The sequence below is a fragment of the Electrophorus electricus genome, chromosome 8, assembly GCF_041902795.1.
Source record: "Electrophorus electricus isolate QZ-2024a chromosome 8, ASM4190279v1, whole genome shotgun sequence".
Classification (NCBI taxonomy): domain Eukaryota; kingdom Metazoa; phylum Chordata; class Actinopteri; order Gymnotiformes; family Gymnotidae; genus Electrophorus; species Electrophorus electricus.
The window spans coordinates 11,870,271-11,885,198 of record NC_137504.1 but is presented as its reverse complement, the minus strand read 5'-3'; the positions used below and the strand labels follow the sequence as shown (position 1 = coordinate 11,885,198).

Below are 14,928 nucleotides of genomic sequence, written 5' to 3'. Positions count from 1 at the left end.
AATTTGGGTTTTGAGAGGGGGTACTTCTCTCTTCTCTGTTGCAATTTGAATGTAGTTCAGACCTATAGTGGGTGAGGGCTCTAGCTGCTGAAGAAACAGGCACTGCAGGCCTGGTTACAGAAATAGAACACATTAACCTTGGTATCCAGCATATCTGGTTTTTTGGCTTCTAGTTCAGGCTAACTTTTTTTTTTTTTCCTTCCCCTTTTGGACAGACCCAATTTAAAACAGCAATATTTTTAATTCAGATTTTGATTTTGGTTTCCTTTTGTTAATTATAACTTTATGGTTGTCTATTATATTGGCTTCAAACTAAGTTGATGATGCGTAAAAATGTAATGCAAATAGAGGTGAAAATATGTTAATCTTAGATTAAATCCGTAGACGCCGTTTCTCTAAAGATCAACTTCTGTATTTCTCTTGCACCCAACAGTGACTTTACTACTGACTCTGGCATTGACACGAGTTGCACTATACATCACAATATGTTCTTATTCCATGAACCACAGATGTATTCAAATAATACATAATCTATATTAAATTTTTCCATGATCAATTAATATGGACTAAATTAACTATTGGCTGACTTGAGGGACTGAGGTGTTTGATATGAATAATGTTACCCTCACGTGGCACTTCAGGGCAAATCTTACTCCCTATCTAAACATCTTGGCAGTTGTCATTCTCAGGTAGGACACATTCCTTCTTATGAGAAACCAAAGAAGTTGATGATGGGTATGAATTAGGAGGTGGTAAAGAACAAGCACATGCACAAATTTTTGACCATAATGTCAAATTTATAAAAGTTCAGGAAGTGCTTGATACTTGCACTAGAGGCATTAGAGACATGTGCTGTTAGTAGTCTTCTTATGAGACTAAATGTCCTAATATCTTCTCTTTGGTTTCAACTGGCTGTTTGAATAGATGTTCTACAATGAAAGTATTTGTTTAAACTTGTTTAATCTTGGCTATGTATTTTAAGGCACACTAAGTAAGGGTCTTATAATCACATGAAAATCTTTTTTCAACACAAAGCTGGATGCTACATTTGCTTAGTTGTGCTGTCATATTAACATTTCTTAACTGGTTCCCATGGAGAGGGGTGATGTCCCACTTTTGGGTCCGGGTCCACTGGATGTGTGTATGTGGACGACCTGGGACTAGATGATAGGCAGCAAAGCCTATGCCATCCCCTTAGATAAGACACTAGGTCAGGGAGGGAGAGAGATAGAGATAGATAGAGAGAGAGAGAGAGAGAGAGAGAGAGAGAGAGAGAGAGAGAGAGAGAGAGAGAGAGAGAGAGAGAGAGAGAAAAAAAGAAAAAGAATGAATGAATGTGTATGCATACACCCATTTGTGAAGGTCTTTATACATCTGACAGTTAGAGCTATAATAATTTTTACACAAACTCAAGGTTGCTTTACAACATACAATATTTAAAAATACAGTTGAAAGAGAATAATCTTCAGAAGACACTTAAAGGAGGAAAGACAAGTACAAGTACAGTTTAGGTGCTAAAGCACTGAAAAGACTGCCACCCATTGAAGAGTACAGAGTGAGGGAATGTAAGTAGACAGTTGTTGGAGGGTCTGAGCGAGGAGTTCCCCAAGATAAGATGGAGCCAGTCCATTGAAGGGCTTTGAAGGTAGTGTGGAGTATTTTATACTGGATACATGATGCAATGGGTAAACAATGTAAATCACGAAGAAGAGGGATGATATGATTTTTTTGTTCAGATTATTTTGGTGGAAGCGATCACTCCAGCTACTGAGTTTTGAGTAACTTTAAGTATGTTAATGGTTTTACCAGGAAGACCAATAAAAATGGAATTACAACATCATTGCAAGAAAATATGAACATACATTATGGTATCACTAATTGAGTAATGGTTACAGGTATGCCATGTTATGAAAATGAAGGGGGAAAAATGACTTAATGTGTGTCTCAAAAGTGAGTGATGAATTGGAACAGTATGCCAAGATGAGTGCAGGCCACAATACATTATAACAGTGTCAAGAGACATTTCAGCTAAACGTTTTCTGGGCCTAAATAGCAGTACCTTTGATTTTTTTCTGTGTTCACTGTACAAAGTTTTTGTTCATCCAGAGTTTTAAATCATATATTCATATTCTATAAGGGGCTAGAATGGAAAGTCTAATGCTAATTCTGTTTATGAGATGAGATGAGCAAAAGCTAAGTCTGCCACTGCTAATCGCAGTTTATGTAATAGTTATACGATATATCAATGCAAGCTTTAATAAAAGGTATTAGTGTTAGCTGATTTTTTACATGCAAACTGAAGTGATCAGTTTTTTTGTACATCTTTTTTCTCTTTCATGTGATAATGACAACATTTTAGTTTCCATAATGAACCATAGGGTAGTTTCCATGATACACTCCTGCAGCAGACATGTCAGAGTGGCTTGTTATTAGTGAGACACCATTCATACTGTTGAGGAGTGATATGACACAAGATGCATTTTGATCATGATTGGATATAAAAAAAATAATGCAAGTAAAAATAGCATCACCCATGAATGGTGTATTGCAAATTAGATGATCAGTCACTGGCACTGTTTCTGTTTTGTCGTATTGCATGCAGGAGGCTGGAAATGTGAGGGATTATGTGCATTAACACAGGCTGCAGATGTTCTAGTTAATTCAGGAACATCCCTCTCTAAAAGCAAATTTGATGAGCAGGTCGGCCACTGCCCTCTAACCCAGAGTGTGCCAGCACGCCCCTGCTTCTGCTATGTTTTACAGGCAGCACCATATTCAATATTAATTGAAGTAGAGACACACAAGGAAGTGTGTCTTACAAATCTGTACAACATTACTAAGTAGGCCTCAGTGAATGGTGTTTTGTGTATTATTATGTTTCGGCATAATAGCCCAGTCATATTCATAATGAATGTTTTGCTAAGATGTACATTTTGTCAACATTACATAGTTCTTGTAGTATGTCCCTGTATTTTGCACCATACATTCATCACTTTTAACAAGACGTCCAGCCTAAAGTGAGGAAAGCATCCCCCATAACATGATACAGCAACCCCATATTTAATTGTTTGGATGGTGTTTGTTGAAAAACTGTGTTGGGTTTGCACCTCACACGGCATTCTTAATTTTCACCAAAAGACTCAATTTTTGTCTCATCTGATCACAAAATCTTATCTTGCCTGTCTGATGCTTTTTGGGGAAACTCCAGATATACTTTGAGGTGACTTTTCTACAGTAATGATTTCTTAGCCTCCCATACAGGAAAACTGTCAAAATAAAGACCAAAGATCTGCCCGGTACAACAGTATATATGTTACTGTTCACTTAATGTTCACAGCACCCATCAGAATGGGAAAAATGTGAAATAGGTGACTGACTGTGGCATGGTTCTTGGTACCAGACAGGATGGTTTGAGTATTTAGAAACTGCTGGCGTGCTGGATTTTTGCACACAACAGTCTGTAGAGTTTACACTGAATGCAAAAACAAAAAGCATGCAGTAAGTGGCAGGTCTGAGGGTGGAATGGCTTTGTTGATGAGAGAAGTCATAGGAAAATGGCAGGATCGAACTGATAGGAAGTCAAGGTTAACTCAAATAACCACTCTTTACAACTACAGTGAAGAAAAAAGCATATCAGAACATACACCACAATAAACCTCTAGGCTACAACAGCAGAAGAACACATTGGACTCCACACCTGTCAGCAAAGATCAGGATTATGAGGCTACGGCAACATAGACCCTTTGAAACCAAAAAACTGAATATTGGAAAACTGTTACCTGTTCTAATATATTTTAGCTTCTGCTGCAAAATTCACAATTTTATAACTGCTATTTCCAGCATCATAAAGCTCCATAACACAAAGCACAAGTCATCTCAAACTGGCTCCATAATCATATTTCTTCGTTAGGTTGTATGCTGTTAAGGTTTTAAAAATAAAGAAAGAAAGAAACGACAAGCACTCCCCCTGCTGGAAAAAAAAAAGTTTTCGAACAAATTAATTATTGAAACATAAAATAGAAATAATCGGTGTTTGGACGGTAAAGCATCTATAGGGTTCTGAGATTTTTAGTTAAAGTTGACGAGGTGATTGCACCATTCTACTTAATTTACATAATGAATTCCGAGGGACACTGGATACAATGTCGCCCTTAATGTGCCAAGTCACGTGAGTGACAACAGGCATTGCTGCATTTGAAAACAATTAAAATCTCTCTTCCTCAAAGTGAGCAGAAAGTATACAGATTCGTCCTTGTTATACTCAGTCTGACATACACTTTAAATTATATATATATATATATATATATATATATATATATGTATGTATGTGCGTGTGTGTGTGTATTTTATATATATATATATATATATATATATATATATATATATATATATATATATATATATATAAAATTAAACAATCTTATCTCAAAATATCATAGTCGCTTTACTTGTTAATTGTCTTTGTTTTTATCTAAATAAACATTGTTGTTTTTTATTATTATTGTTAAAGGCTACGATACGCACGCGAATCAAACATTAAATCAACTTCTTATTATAAGTTCTTTGGAAAATCGAGCTTGGCCACACCTATATCCTGCCCTATTTTCACAAAAAACACAAGCTTTTCCTCTGTTGCATTTATATGTGTGCCGGTGAGTACCCGGCTGTGTAACTTGATAGGGGGCAGTAAGAGGGGGATAAGGGAATGTTGAACGGCAATGGAGCAGAATACGATACAGGTAATGCAAATTCCAACTTTATATTTATTTTAAATAAACTACTTGCGCCGTTCACGCGTGCAAATAATTAACTTACCTGAACGCAAATAATTTTAGTCTTAATATCTGTTTTATTTTAATTTTTCACGAAGTATAGCTATATTTTAGATTTTGTTAAAAGACTGATTTGATTCTCATCCTATCAAGGCAACCCAACAAGACTTGAAAATTTCGACTCATCTGAACGAGTCGAAACTTATGTGATTGTACTAAAGTTACACGAACTGATATAATTTTGTATGTATTTACATACCTTATCTAAGAGACGCGTTGCACTGTTGTATCGAAAACAACTGAATTTACTTCAATTTAAATATTTCGATATTTTTGTTAATGATTAATTTCTTTGTGTGTCGTGTCGGCTACCTAGGTCCTCTTTCCACCCCCACCCCCACATTTTCACATTTGCTTAACAGAATTTGTTTTATTTCATTTATGTGGACTTCGAGTTGATATTAAGATTCTTGGGACGATTCCTTATTTCATAAATGCCAATAGAAGCTGTTAGTCGACCGTCTAAAGCTAAAAAATAAATATGAATTTTCCTTTGAAATGACGTTGATAATGAGGCTTGGAAATATTGTTGCAGAGATATGAACTAGGCGGAGCAATTGATTTATTCTAAACTACGGATATCATTTTGTTAATTTGTGTCACGTTCATTTTTACAATTATTTCACGTAGTTAGGATAAGGCAAACATGAAGTACCTATTATCGTTGGCGAATATACCGTGTAACAAGACATAAACAGAATGAAAAATAGGCGAGGGAATGCCAGTTTTAATGTATAGCTGTTAGATTTTGTCACGTAGAATTACACATTCGGAAGTAAGTTGACCAAAGCACTTCTATAGACCCCTTACTTTTGAATGTAGGAAGTCAATCTCGTTGAATGAATGTGACACTATACAAATAGCCAAACAGATCACGAGCCTATACTTGTTGGTTGTTTTTAATATTGAGTTGTTTTCGACTGTAACTCTTTTTCGGCGTAGCCATTCGTATCCTTTCCCCGCAATCTTTAGGGCAAACAATATTGCATAGTAATAAATGTAGCCTAAACAATTGGGTTCTGCATAAAGCTCCAAGGTCACATAACGCGTATCTCATTTCCTTCTAAATGCCGCTCCGTCTCTGTTTGATTTTTTTTACACGAAGTTTTCACTTGCGTTGATATTACCTGGGTGTGTTTCCAGTTCAAATACACTGTGCATAAAATTCTAGCCCAGACTTATATTTTGTAGTTGTAGCCTAGCCTAATGTAAGACTAGCAGACTGTAAGTCCTTCCCACCACTAGGTGCTCGACATATGGACGCTGAAGTTTTGGTCTTGTGGGATACAGGCTGAAGTGGGTCTGTAGGGGTGGTTGCCTAACCCTCTGGGTTTAACAGTGGGTAATCATACAAAATATGTGTCAGCGATTCCATGTAGTGTGTCCAGTTTAACAATTAAATGGCTGTATTACTGCTTCCTTTTTTTCTTTGTTGTAACCCTCTCCAAGAAACTATTTTTTATGTCAAACCTAGTGAATATTCAGCCGAATGTCTTTAACATACTTGTTTTGAACTGAGAACTGAATTGTGATTTTGCAGTTGATGACCACAAACATCGATGGTGGACCTGTACATGTGCAATTTTCTTTTTTAAATTCACGACTTAAAATTCACAATTTTTTTTTTTTGTCTGAGAGCTAAAAAATTTATATATATATATAATGCGCATGTTTCCTATCAAGGCTGTTCCTAAGTGGCTTAATACATTGGAATGTGTTTTCCGCAATAGAAACATTACCAGTGACGACCAAGGAAATCTTAGTAGTTTATAGATCCAGTTTAATTTGCCCACATTTAGAATGTACTGTTGCTTCTTTGAAAGTTGTTTCCTCAGATGGGAGGAGATCACTGCTTGCATGATCCTCAGTGAACTGAAGCAAGAGAATGGCAGCTTTTGTCAGTGCCGTCGAATTGCTTTGAGAAATGTGGAATGGGTATTGCAGAAATGGATCATTTGTATCATGTGAGGGATTGGCTGTATGTACTTGTCAGTCTTGTATGCATAATATTATGCTCTGAATCCCAGCAGTCTTGAATCATGTAAAGGTAGTTTTCCCCTTTTTAGTTTTTATTTTATTTTCTTTTTTTCTTGCTTACTTAAAAAGAAAGAAAGAAGGGCACCTACCAATTCTATAGCACTGTGCTGGCTCCATCGCCCTAACATTTGAGCACAACAGTTAGATACCACGTGAAATGTATTTTTGTTACTAAATTACTGTTTATTGGCATTTGAAGCTATTCTAAAGCTTTCATTTCAAGATTTTCTAGCACTGATGATAAAAACTGCTCTTTCATTTATTATTGTTATTGAACAATGGCTATCCTCCCGGCATGTCGTTATTACCAGTCTACTGTGGATGAAGTCAGTAATGGTTGAACTGTGTTGTGCTTTCATCTTCATCAGTGGCTGGGCCCTCCCTGCTGCCTCCGAGGTGCCTTTGCCTTCTATAAGGCCGTGTGCTACAAGCCAGAACCTGGGGCTTCTGCTAAGGTGTGGAGACTGGGCGAGTTCTACTATGTGCGCTGTGGCTCCCAGGAGCCAGTGAGCATTGCAGAAGTCACGCTGCTGTGGGAAGATCAAAGACAGCGCCACCTTTTGGCAAGCTCCAGACTCTATTTCCCACCAGAGGACACACCAAAAGGCAGGACTGGGGAACATGGAGAGGTAACAGAGCCGGAGACATAGAGGGTTTTAAAATCCAGTCATGTATTAAAGTAGAGCAGCGAGAGAGATTTGAAATTTTGTTTTGGAGTTAAGCCTGGGAGCAAATTGCCTCAACATGCTTGTTGTATCAGAATTTCCAGATTAATCACTATAATGTGTGCAAATATGTTGTGTATTTGCATGTTGCTAGGTGAGGTGATTTAAAGCAGTTTCATATCTAAATATCACAGTAATGTTCAACCTGAAAAAATAATTAAGGGCTTGTAATTTTGAAATATAATTAAATACATTCTGATTTCAGTAAATGTGTCTGTAGACATGTTTGGAGGACCATGTAAGATTTGAAAACGTGGGCCTAGAAAATATTAGTACCAAAAAAAATCTCTTTGAAGCCTTTTTCATGAACGTTACTAATGTGAAATCTCAACATAAGGAGAGTTCATGTTAACCGAACCGTCTGACTTGGTGCCATGTTCTGGGCTTGGCTCATAGTTTATTACTGACTGTTGGAATGGTCAAAGTGAAATGGGTTGATGAACTGTGCCAGAGCTTTTGTAGTGTGTTACTGGGTTTAATATTTCAGTGAAATGAGATGGCAGACCTAGACCTTAAAACCCTGCCCCCAGATAGTTTCTTTTTTTTTCTTTTTTTTTACTGGAAAAATGGAGTTGTCAGAACAGCAGTTCCATGTGTATATTAGATTGAGTCATGACAAAACTACTCATAGTATTTATAATCTGGCCACAGATTTTTCTTGCCCTTTACTTAAATGCAGTGAATTCAAAAGCTAGTAATAAATAATGGGCTCTTAATTTGAGATGCCTTTTTGTCACTATTTTATATCCTAATAATTTCAAAGTGAATTCCAATGTTAGTCATCCTTTTGCTCTGCTTTTCAGCAGTCAGGATAGATTCTTTGTCTGGTGCTGGGGGCCAATTGTTAAAACTTGCCACAAAGAGTAGCATCTCCTTTGTTGCTTGGGTGTGAAAAGATACTAAACCACCAACCAAGGGAACCTGATGCAGTCTTTGTAAACTTTACAGTAGGGGAAAAAACTAACTCTGAAAGAGGCTACCAGTGAGGTTGATGCAGTACATGCCTATATCTATGTATGATACAGGAACAAACTGTGTGTCTGTATCTGTGTGTCAGGATGAAGTCCTCGCCGTGTCAAAAAAAGTTGTGCTCCGAGTTGAGGATCTGGTGAATTGGACGTGTACAGAGTCACCCCAGTGGAAACATAGCTGCCTGAACTCCAGTATCCTTAATGTACCTGACACTTCCCCATGTGCAACAGACTCTCAGGGATTAAAAACAGAGGGTAAGAGTAACTTGTGCTCTTGTATGTACTTTCAATGCTCTGACCTAATCCAAAATGTGCAAAATTTGGGTTAACTGCTTGCATATTCCTGCTAAGGTCTACAGACTGAAACCCCATCCCCACCTGCTATTTCTCTAGATGGTTTCATGGGAGTGCAGCAGAGGGTCAAGGTGCTGAGCTACCCGCAGTACTGCCGTTTTCGCTCCCTGCAGAGGCGCCTCCAGGACCAGAGCGGTTCCCCTGGCCTGCACAACCCTCACCTGCTGGCTCTTGGGGGGCTAAAGATGACCCTGCACAACACACGAGTGCTGTACTGCAGGGATACTTTCAACCACCCAAATCTGGGCAACAACCTCAGCTTAATGTCTCATTTTGGTGAGTCGCGCCTGCGTGGCTGTAACACTAGCTCACGCATGACTGAGCAGGCTCAGAAACAAGACGTAATCTAAAGGCTTGTTTTTACAGTTAAGCAAAATGGTCATCATTTTACATTGTACATAAAAAAATAATAGTAATCTTAGTTCTTGCTCATTCATATAGAGAATAGTAACTCACTCTCTCTCATTTTAGAGAAGAAGCATGAGAATGATCACTGAAGGTTGCTGTGCATATTCCCACAAAAGCATTTTGTTGTTTTAAAAGGTAGGCATTGTTTTAAAACAACTCTGTAACTCATGCCCGCTTCCCAGGTTGCCCTTCTCTAAGCCTGAAGGGGCGACCACGAAAAAGAAAGGGTAGAGAGAGCAGTGGCAGTGACCAGCAGCACCTCAGCAAGTCTGAGCCATGGGGAGAGAGGATGAAGGTAACGCTTCCTGATTCAGCAGAAAATCCCCCTCTCTCGCCCTCCCGCCCTTCCTCTCTCCATGTCACCCTGTCCCGTTCAGAGTGCACACAGGTACACGTGTCCGACCTGGCTGGCTGAGCACGGCGTTTAAGAGTTATGAATGATGGGCCATTGGCAGTTAATGAATTGCAACTGAGCATGTGTGAACGGTTGGGTACAGGAAAATGTGATGGGCGGCACTGAGGAGAGTTGGGAGGGCAGCTGGCTCCCACACCCTGAGGAACAGCTGTTCCTGGATCAGCTCTATGTCTTCATGGAGCGCAGGGGGTCCCCTATCAGCAAGGTCCCCAACTTGGGCTTCAAGAAGAGTGAGTATCATCCCACTGGCACAAATGTATGCACTTGCTGATCCTGTAAATTAGCCCCACAGTAGACTGAAATTAGAGGTCTAAAAATCCCTTCATGACTTCAGAATTTCTCCATGACTCGTGCTGCTTTTTTTTTCTCCAGTTCCTTAATTCCATCTGTAAATGGTTTATTCATTTGTTCACAGTTGATCTCTTCCTCATGTACTCTATTGTCAAAAAGCTGGGTGGCTATGAGAGTGTAAGTTTTGAATCAGATATTTCTGTTTTATTTTTTAAGACTGGGCAGGGTCACTATATTAGAAACTGATATAAATGAGGTAATTGATGCTGCTATGGACGGCTCACTTGACCTGTGTCTTGTCTAAAGGTGACGTCGCAGCGATTGTGGAAGACGGTGTATAATGAGCTGGGTGGTAGCCCAGGCAGCACCAGCGCTGCCACCTGTACCAGGAGACATTACGAAAAGTGAGTCAGAGTCTCCAATTACAGCAGCTACAGTGACTACCCTGTTACAAAGTGCTTTGCCTCAGTAGCAATGGACTGTTTTATTCTGTTGTACCTTTCCCAGGCTTATGCTCCCATATGAGCAGCACGTGAAGGGGGCAGATCAAGAGCAGAGCAGGGCCAAGGCAACGGTAGCCTCAGCGGTGTCCATCAGAAGGCCTGCACGTGGGCGTGGAGCCCAGACCACCCTGAAGAAGAACGGGGTCACTAATCAGGTAAAAGTGTCCACCCTCCACTCATAATGAATGTTGCTCTTTGACGCAATGCTTTTGTATTACTCTTTGTCACGAACATAGTGAAACACCTTTTGAAGTGTAGTGCTCATTACTGGAATAAACCATATGGAAGGAAAGAAGTGGTTTTATCAGAACAAAGGTTGGCTTTTCAACACTTTAGCCATGAACATAAATATCAAACAACTAGACTCTAACAACTGGAAAATGCAAGAAAGGTCAAATTGAAGATTGTTGATCGTTGAAGAGGGCTATCACCATAATGTGGCTCTAGAGGATGTTGGAAATGAAGTGAATTTTCTGATCTGTTTCTCTAGGCAACACCACCAGATGGTGTAGTTGTGCGAAAAAGAGGAAGACCTCCTGGCAAACGGAATGCTAAAGCATTGGCTAGGGGCAGAGTTGGGAGACCACCTTTACATGCTAAAACGTGCGGTGAACAGGGAGCAAGTGACGAGTCGCAAGCTTTGCCCATCTTCCAGGAACCAAGGCTTTCTCAGGCACCAGCGTCCACCACTCCTCTCCCCCACCAGCCTAAAGTGGACAAAGAAGTAAAAACTGAGCTGGAACCTTCAGCTCCTTCATTGTCTGGTCAGTCTAAGCTTCAGATTGGCACCTCACTGGAAGGGTTTAGCCCCACCAATGGCATGTGTCCTTTGGACTTTGTCAGGGCTCGTCTTGGTTTTAATTCAGTGGGCATTCCGCATGTAATGTCCCAAGACCCTCTAGCCCCTAACCAGCCAGCACCGCTCAGCCAAACCAAAGCCTGCAGCCCGGAGACATCGGAGAATCTCCAGCACCAGTGCTCTGGGTGTAGCTTGGAGGATCCGTCCTGGACTGGAGGCCCCAAAGAGGGCCGGACTACTAGGCCGCCACTGCCTCCTCTCAAGATCCTCCCTCTGGATATTGATTGCAGTCTGCAGCTACGGCAGCTGATGCGTACGCGCCTTGGCACAGCGCACATGAACTCCTTCACCAAGCGTCTGTCTGAGGCCTTGTCTCAGGACCTTAGCAAGACCTACGAGCCCAATGGCCACTCCATTTCCACCTCTCCAGAGCAAGCAGTCCCACTGAACCTGAGCAAGAAGAACACCAGCAAGAGGTCCTCTGATGAAGCAGAGATCGGGGACTTGCAATGTCAAGAATTCGAAGGTTCCAAGGCCAAGACAGCGAAGATGGAACCTGAGGATCTCCGTCTGCCTCAAAAGCAGAATGGAGTTTCTTTGGGGGTTCCAGTGGTCCAGGAGGAACCAGCTGATCTGAGTTCTCCATGCAGGGTCAGGGCTCTTCCACAAGATCGGACTAGCTTAGCCTCCACTTGCCCTGAGGCTGGAGATTTATCTTCTAAACTTGAACCTGATGCCTCCTCAGACAGTGTTTTCCCCACCAGTGTTGTCCCCTCTACTCTCAGTGCTCTAAAACAGAAAGAAAGTGAATTGATCCCAGTGGATGCCAAGTTGGGGGAGACCCATGTTTGGAAGTCAGAACCCGAGAGGGCACTGGTTCCTCAGAGTCCAGAACCTTGCCTTAAGGATGAGCTTGTTTCCCAGCGTATGCCTTATAAGGATTCTAAAATGCAAAACTATAAAGTTCCCTCTCTCAAAGAACTCTCCAGTTCCCATTTATCTAAGCCATCACAAAGCTGTTGAACTGCAGACATTAAAGAATGCCTGCCTGAAAACCTCTTACTGCTAACACTTGTCTACTTCAACACTCCTTTCTACTCTTCATACTTGTATTGCGCAGTGCTATGTCTACGGTTTATTGGTAATCTGCTCAGCATCTGTAAAACACTACTGCTGTACATCTAGTATTGGTTTCTCCCCTCTCTTTACCTAAAGATAGTGTCTTTTTTTTTTTTTTTTTTTTTTTTTTTAAAGTGCTTCTTAATTTAAAACACATTGCATTTGTCCCAGGCTTAGCCAAGAAAAATCATGAAATGTGACTCAAGGAACATTTGGCTCATCCTTTGAAATGTCCAAGGTGCTGTTACATTTTGCTTAGAATGCAGGAATTCTAAATCACTTTATACGATGTTCATTCACTAACTTAAAAACCTAGTTCCACAGGAATTGGAAGTCTACTGTATTTTTCTGTCATATTTTAATAGTAAAAATATGCTATTTAATGCTGAGTAGTTATTGCTTGATATATTGTAAGCCAGCTGTGCCACATTGAGGGCATATAATTTTTATTTTCATGTATAATGTATTAATGGTTTAATCATTCTATGTTCTTATTTTTCTTCTCTTGATCTTTCTAGTTAGAACCTAACTAAAGAGAGCTATTGCAGTAGACATCCTTTGTGCTGCATTATACATTAAAATATAGGTGGCTGTTCATTTTAAAGTTTGTTCTTTCTGCAACAAAGTTTAAAGATCTTAAATTTTATGAATTCTAATCACTGAGAGCTTAGTTCTTTTTAAGGGCATTGTTTTATTGTTAAACTCTGTAAAACAGTTGTTTTTAGCCATCCGTGTGGTCATTTTTAGCCATTCACACTTCAGTATAAACTTTACAAATATGTTTACAGTGAAATGGAAATGGAGATTGTAAATGGATCACACAACTAAACCATGTTACCTTTTTGTTTCTCAATCTCCATTACTGGTTTACAGCATTAATTACTCACAGATTATTGTGATTTTATTCAGCATCACTGTAGAATGCATCTGGCATTTAATCCATTATTGTATTGCATCCAACAGAGTTGGACACTTACTGTTTTTTTTTGTTTTGTTTTGTTTTTCTTCTCTTGAGTAACAACCAAATTTTAAAACTGCTTATTGTTTAGTCACAGGGGCTATGAAAATGAATAGTCCTTACATCTTCTTAGATTAATATCCAGGCTAGTTCATTATTCTTCCTTCATACCTGTTTAACAAGAATGACTGACAAAATATTTGCCAGGGTGGAACTACTTTCAGAAACAAAAGCCTACAGTGATTTTAATGTGGGCAGTGACCCAAGTTTGATTTCCCCCCCCCCCCCCCTCTATTATATTTTATGATATTTTAAAGGAACCAGACTGTATGACCATGTCATTACAACACTGAATATTTATAATAAAAAGTTTTTGTGACCGTGGGTTATGTTGTTGAAATGATTGCTCTTAAAATTGCAGTTTTCACGTTCGGCCGCTTGGTGGGGACATTTTCTCAGATTCGTGTATGGAGTCTTTGTTGGGAAAAGCTTTTCTAAAGTATGTGATATCCATGTCCCCATTTTGAAATGCATGTCTTATTTTTCCCCAGCACATTAGAATTAAAGAACTTTTCCAAAATGGCTGTCGAGATCATTTTTAGGATATTTTCAATACTGACAGAATGAGCCTGAATTGTTGCAAAATAAATTTGGCATGGACAATTTACTACATTTATTCATTATTTACTGGGGATTTTACTGAACATCTGCTGCAGAGCTAAAGACTATAACTATTTTGCACGATAAAGGTCCCCTTTAATCAAATTTTCCCAATTCAGTTCTGCAGAGTCAGGCCTGACACACAACACATGCCTTCAAACAAAACTTTCTCCCTGACTCATGCCACTCAGAGCTGACCCTGTCAGCCCAAACAAAGAAACAACAAAAATAGGATGGAAATGAACACCTTCTAGGTTTCCCTAACCCAGCACTGTGAAACACAAGCTATGGCTACACAGTGGAGATGTACCTCATCTTAGAAAAACTTTTTTTTTCCCCTTCCCTTTATCCTTTGTGTTGGAGCCAATTAATTAATGGCATTTTATGGTGCTAATGTGTATGAGATCCCTATTTTTCGGGTGGTATGCCACAATCTATGCAATTATGTATACTGACCATCTGTTTCAACTGTTGTTTTGTTGTTGTTTTTGTTCATTTGTTTCAAGGAAATTGGATGTCAGGAAGGAGTTTACAAGCACAGGGCAACATAGTTTCTTGACTGTGCCTGTAGATATCGTTGAACCCTTTTATTTCAAGTCAATTTGACAATACTGATTTCTTGAGTTTATAGATAAAGTATTTTTCTGAAATTTAATTTTGGCACACAGCATTAATCTGTTAATCCCATTAATCTCAACAGCCCAAGGAAGGGTACGGATATGGTGTCCATTTCCATAATACTTTGTGTTGGTGAGAGTGTTTTAATGTTAGAAAGTCTATGGATCCTACTTCAATGTATCTGTTGTTTGTACCATATGCAATCTCTCACCGTGCTCCATTGACCCTGCGAAGCCAT

General features: G+C 39.4%; 1 protein-coding gene across 4 annotated transcripts; it reads left to right on the top strand.

Annotated features, from left to right (window-relative positions):
• The first annotated feature begins 4,621 nt into the window (after positions 1-4,621).
• On the top strand, positions 4,622-13,796 carry zgc:77151 (uncharacterized). 4 transcript variants are annotated; one of them, XM_027000075.3, is made up of 10 exons: positions 4,622-4,739; positions 7,238-7,498; positions 8,652-8,820; positions 8,959-9,195; positions 9,510-9,622; positions 9,825-9,972; positions 10,158-10,210; positions 10,340-10,437; positions 10,541-10,691; positions 11,027-13,796. In XM_027000075.3, exons 1-10 carry the CDS (start codon positions 4,719-4,721, stop codon positions 12,356-12,358), a joined length of 2,583 nt encoding a protein of 860 aa, XP_026855876.2. In that variant the 5' UTR covers positions 4,622-4,718; the 3' UTR covers positions 12,359-13,796. The 4 variants fall into 4 exon arrangements, with proteins under 4 accessions (XP_026855876.2, XP_081576213.1, XP_081576214.1 ...); XM_081720087.1 differs by having other exon boundaries at positions 9,510-9,715; XM_081720088.1 differs by lacking the exon at positions 4,622-4,739 and adding an exon at positions 6,627-6,796.
• Positions 13,797-14,928: the final 1,132 nt, after the last annotated feature.

What these genes read in the sequence shown, in the direction of transcription:
- zgc:77151 (XM_081720086.1), top strand. Translation starts at nt 6,764, where the DNA reads ATGGGTATTGCAGAAATGGATCATTTGTATCAT. An exon ending in AAATGGATCATTTGTATCAT is followed by an intron (nt 6,797 to 7,237) that starts GTGAGGGATTGG and finishes CATCTTCATCAG; the next exon opens with TGGCTGGGCCCTCCCTGCTG. An exon ending in CAACTTGGGCTTCAAGAAGA is followed by an intron (nt 9,973 to 10,157) that starts GTGAGTATCATC and finishes ATTTGTTCACAG; the next exon opens with TTGATCTCTTCCTCATGTAC.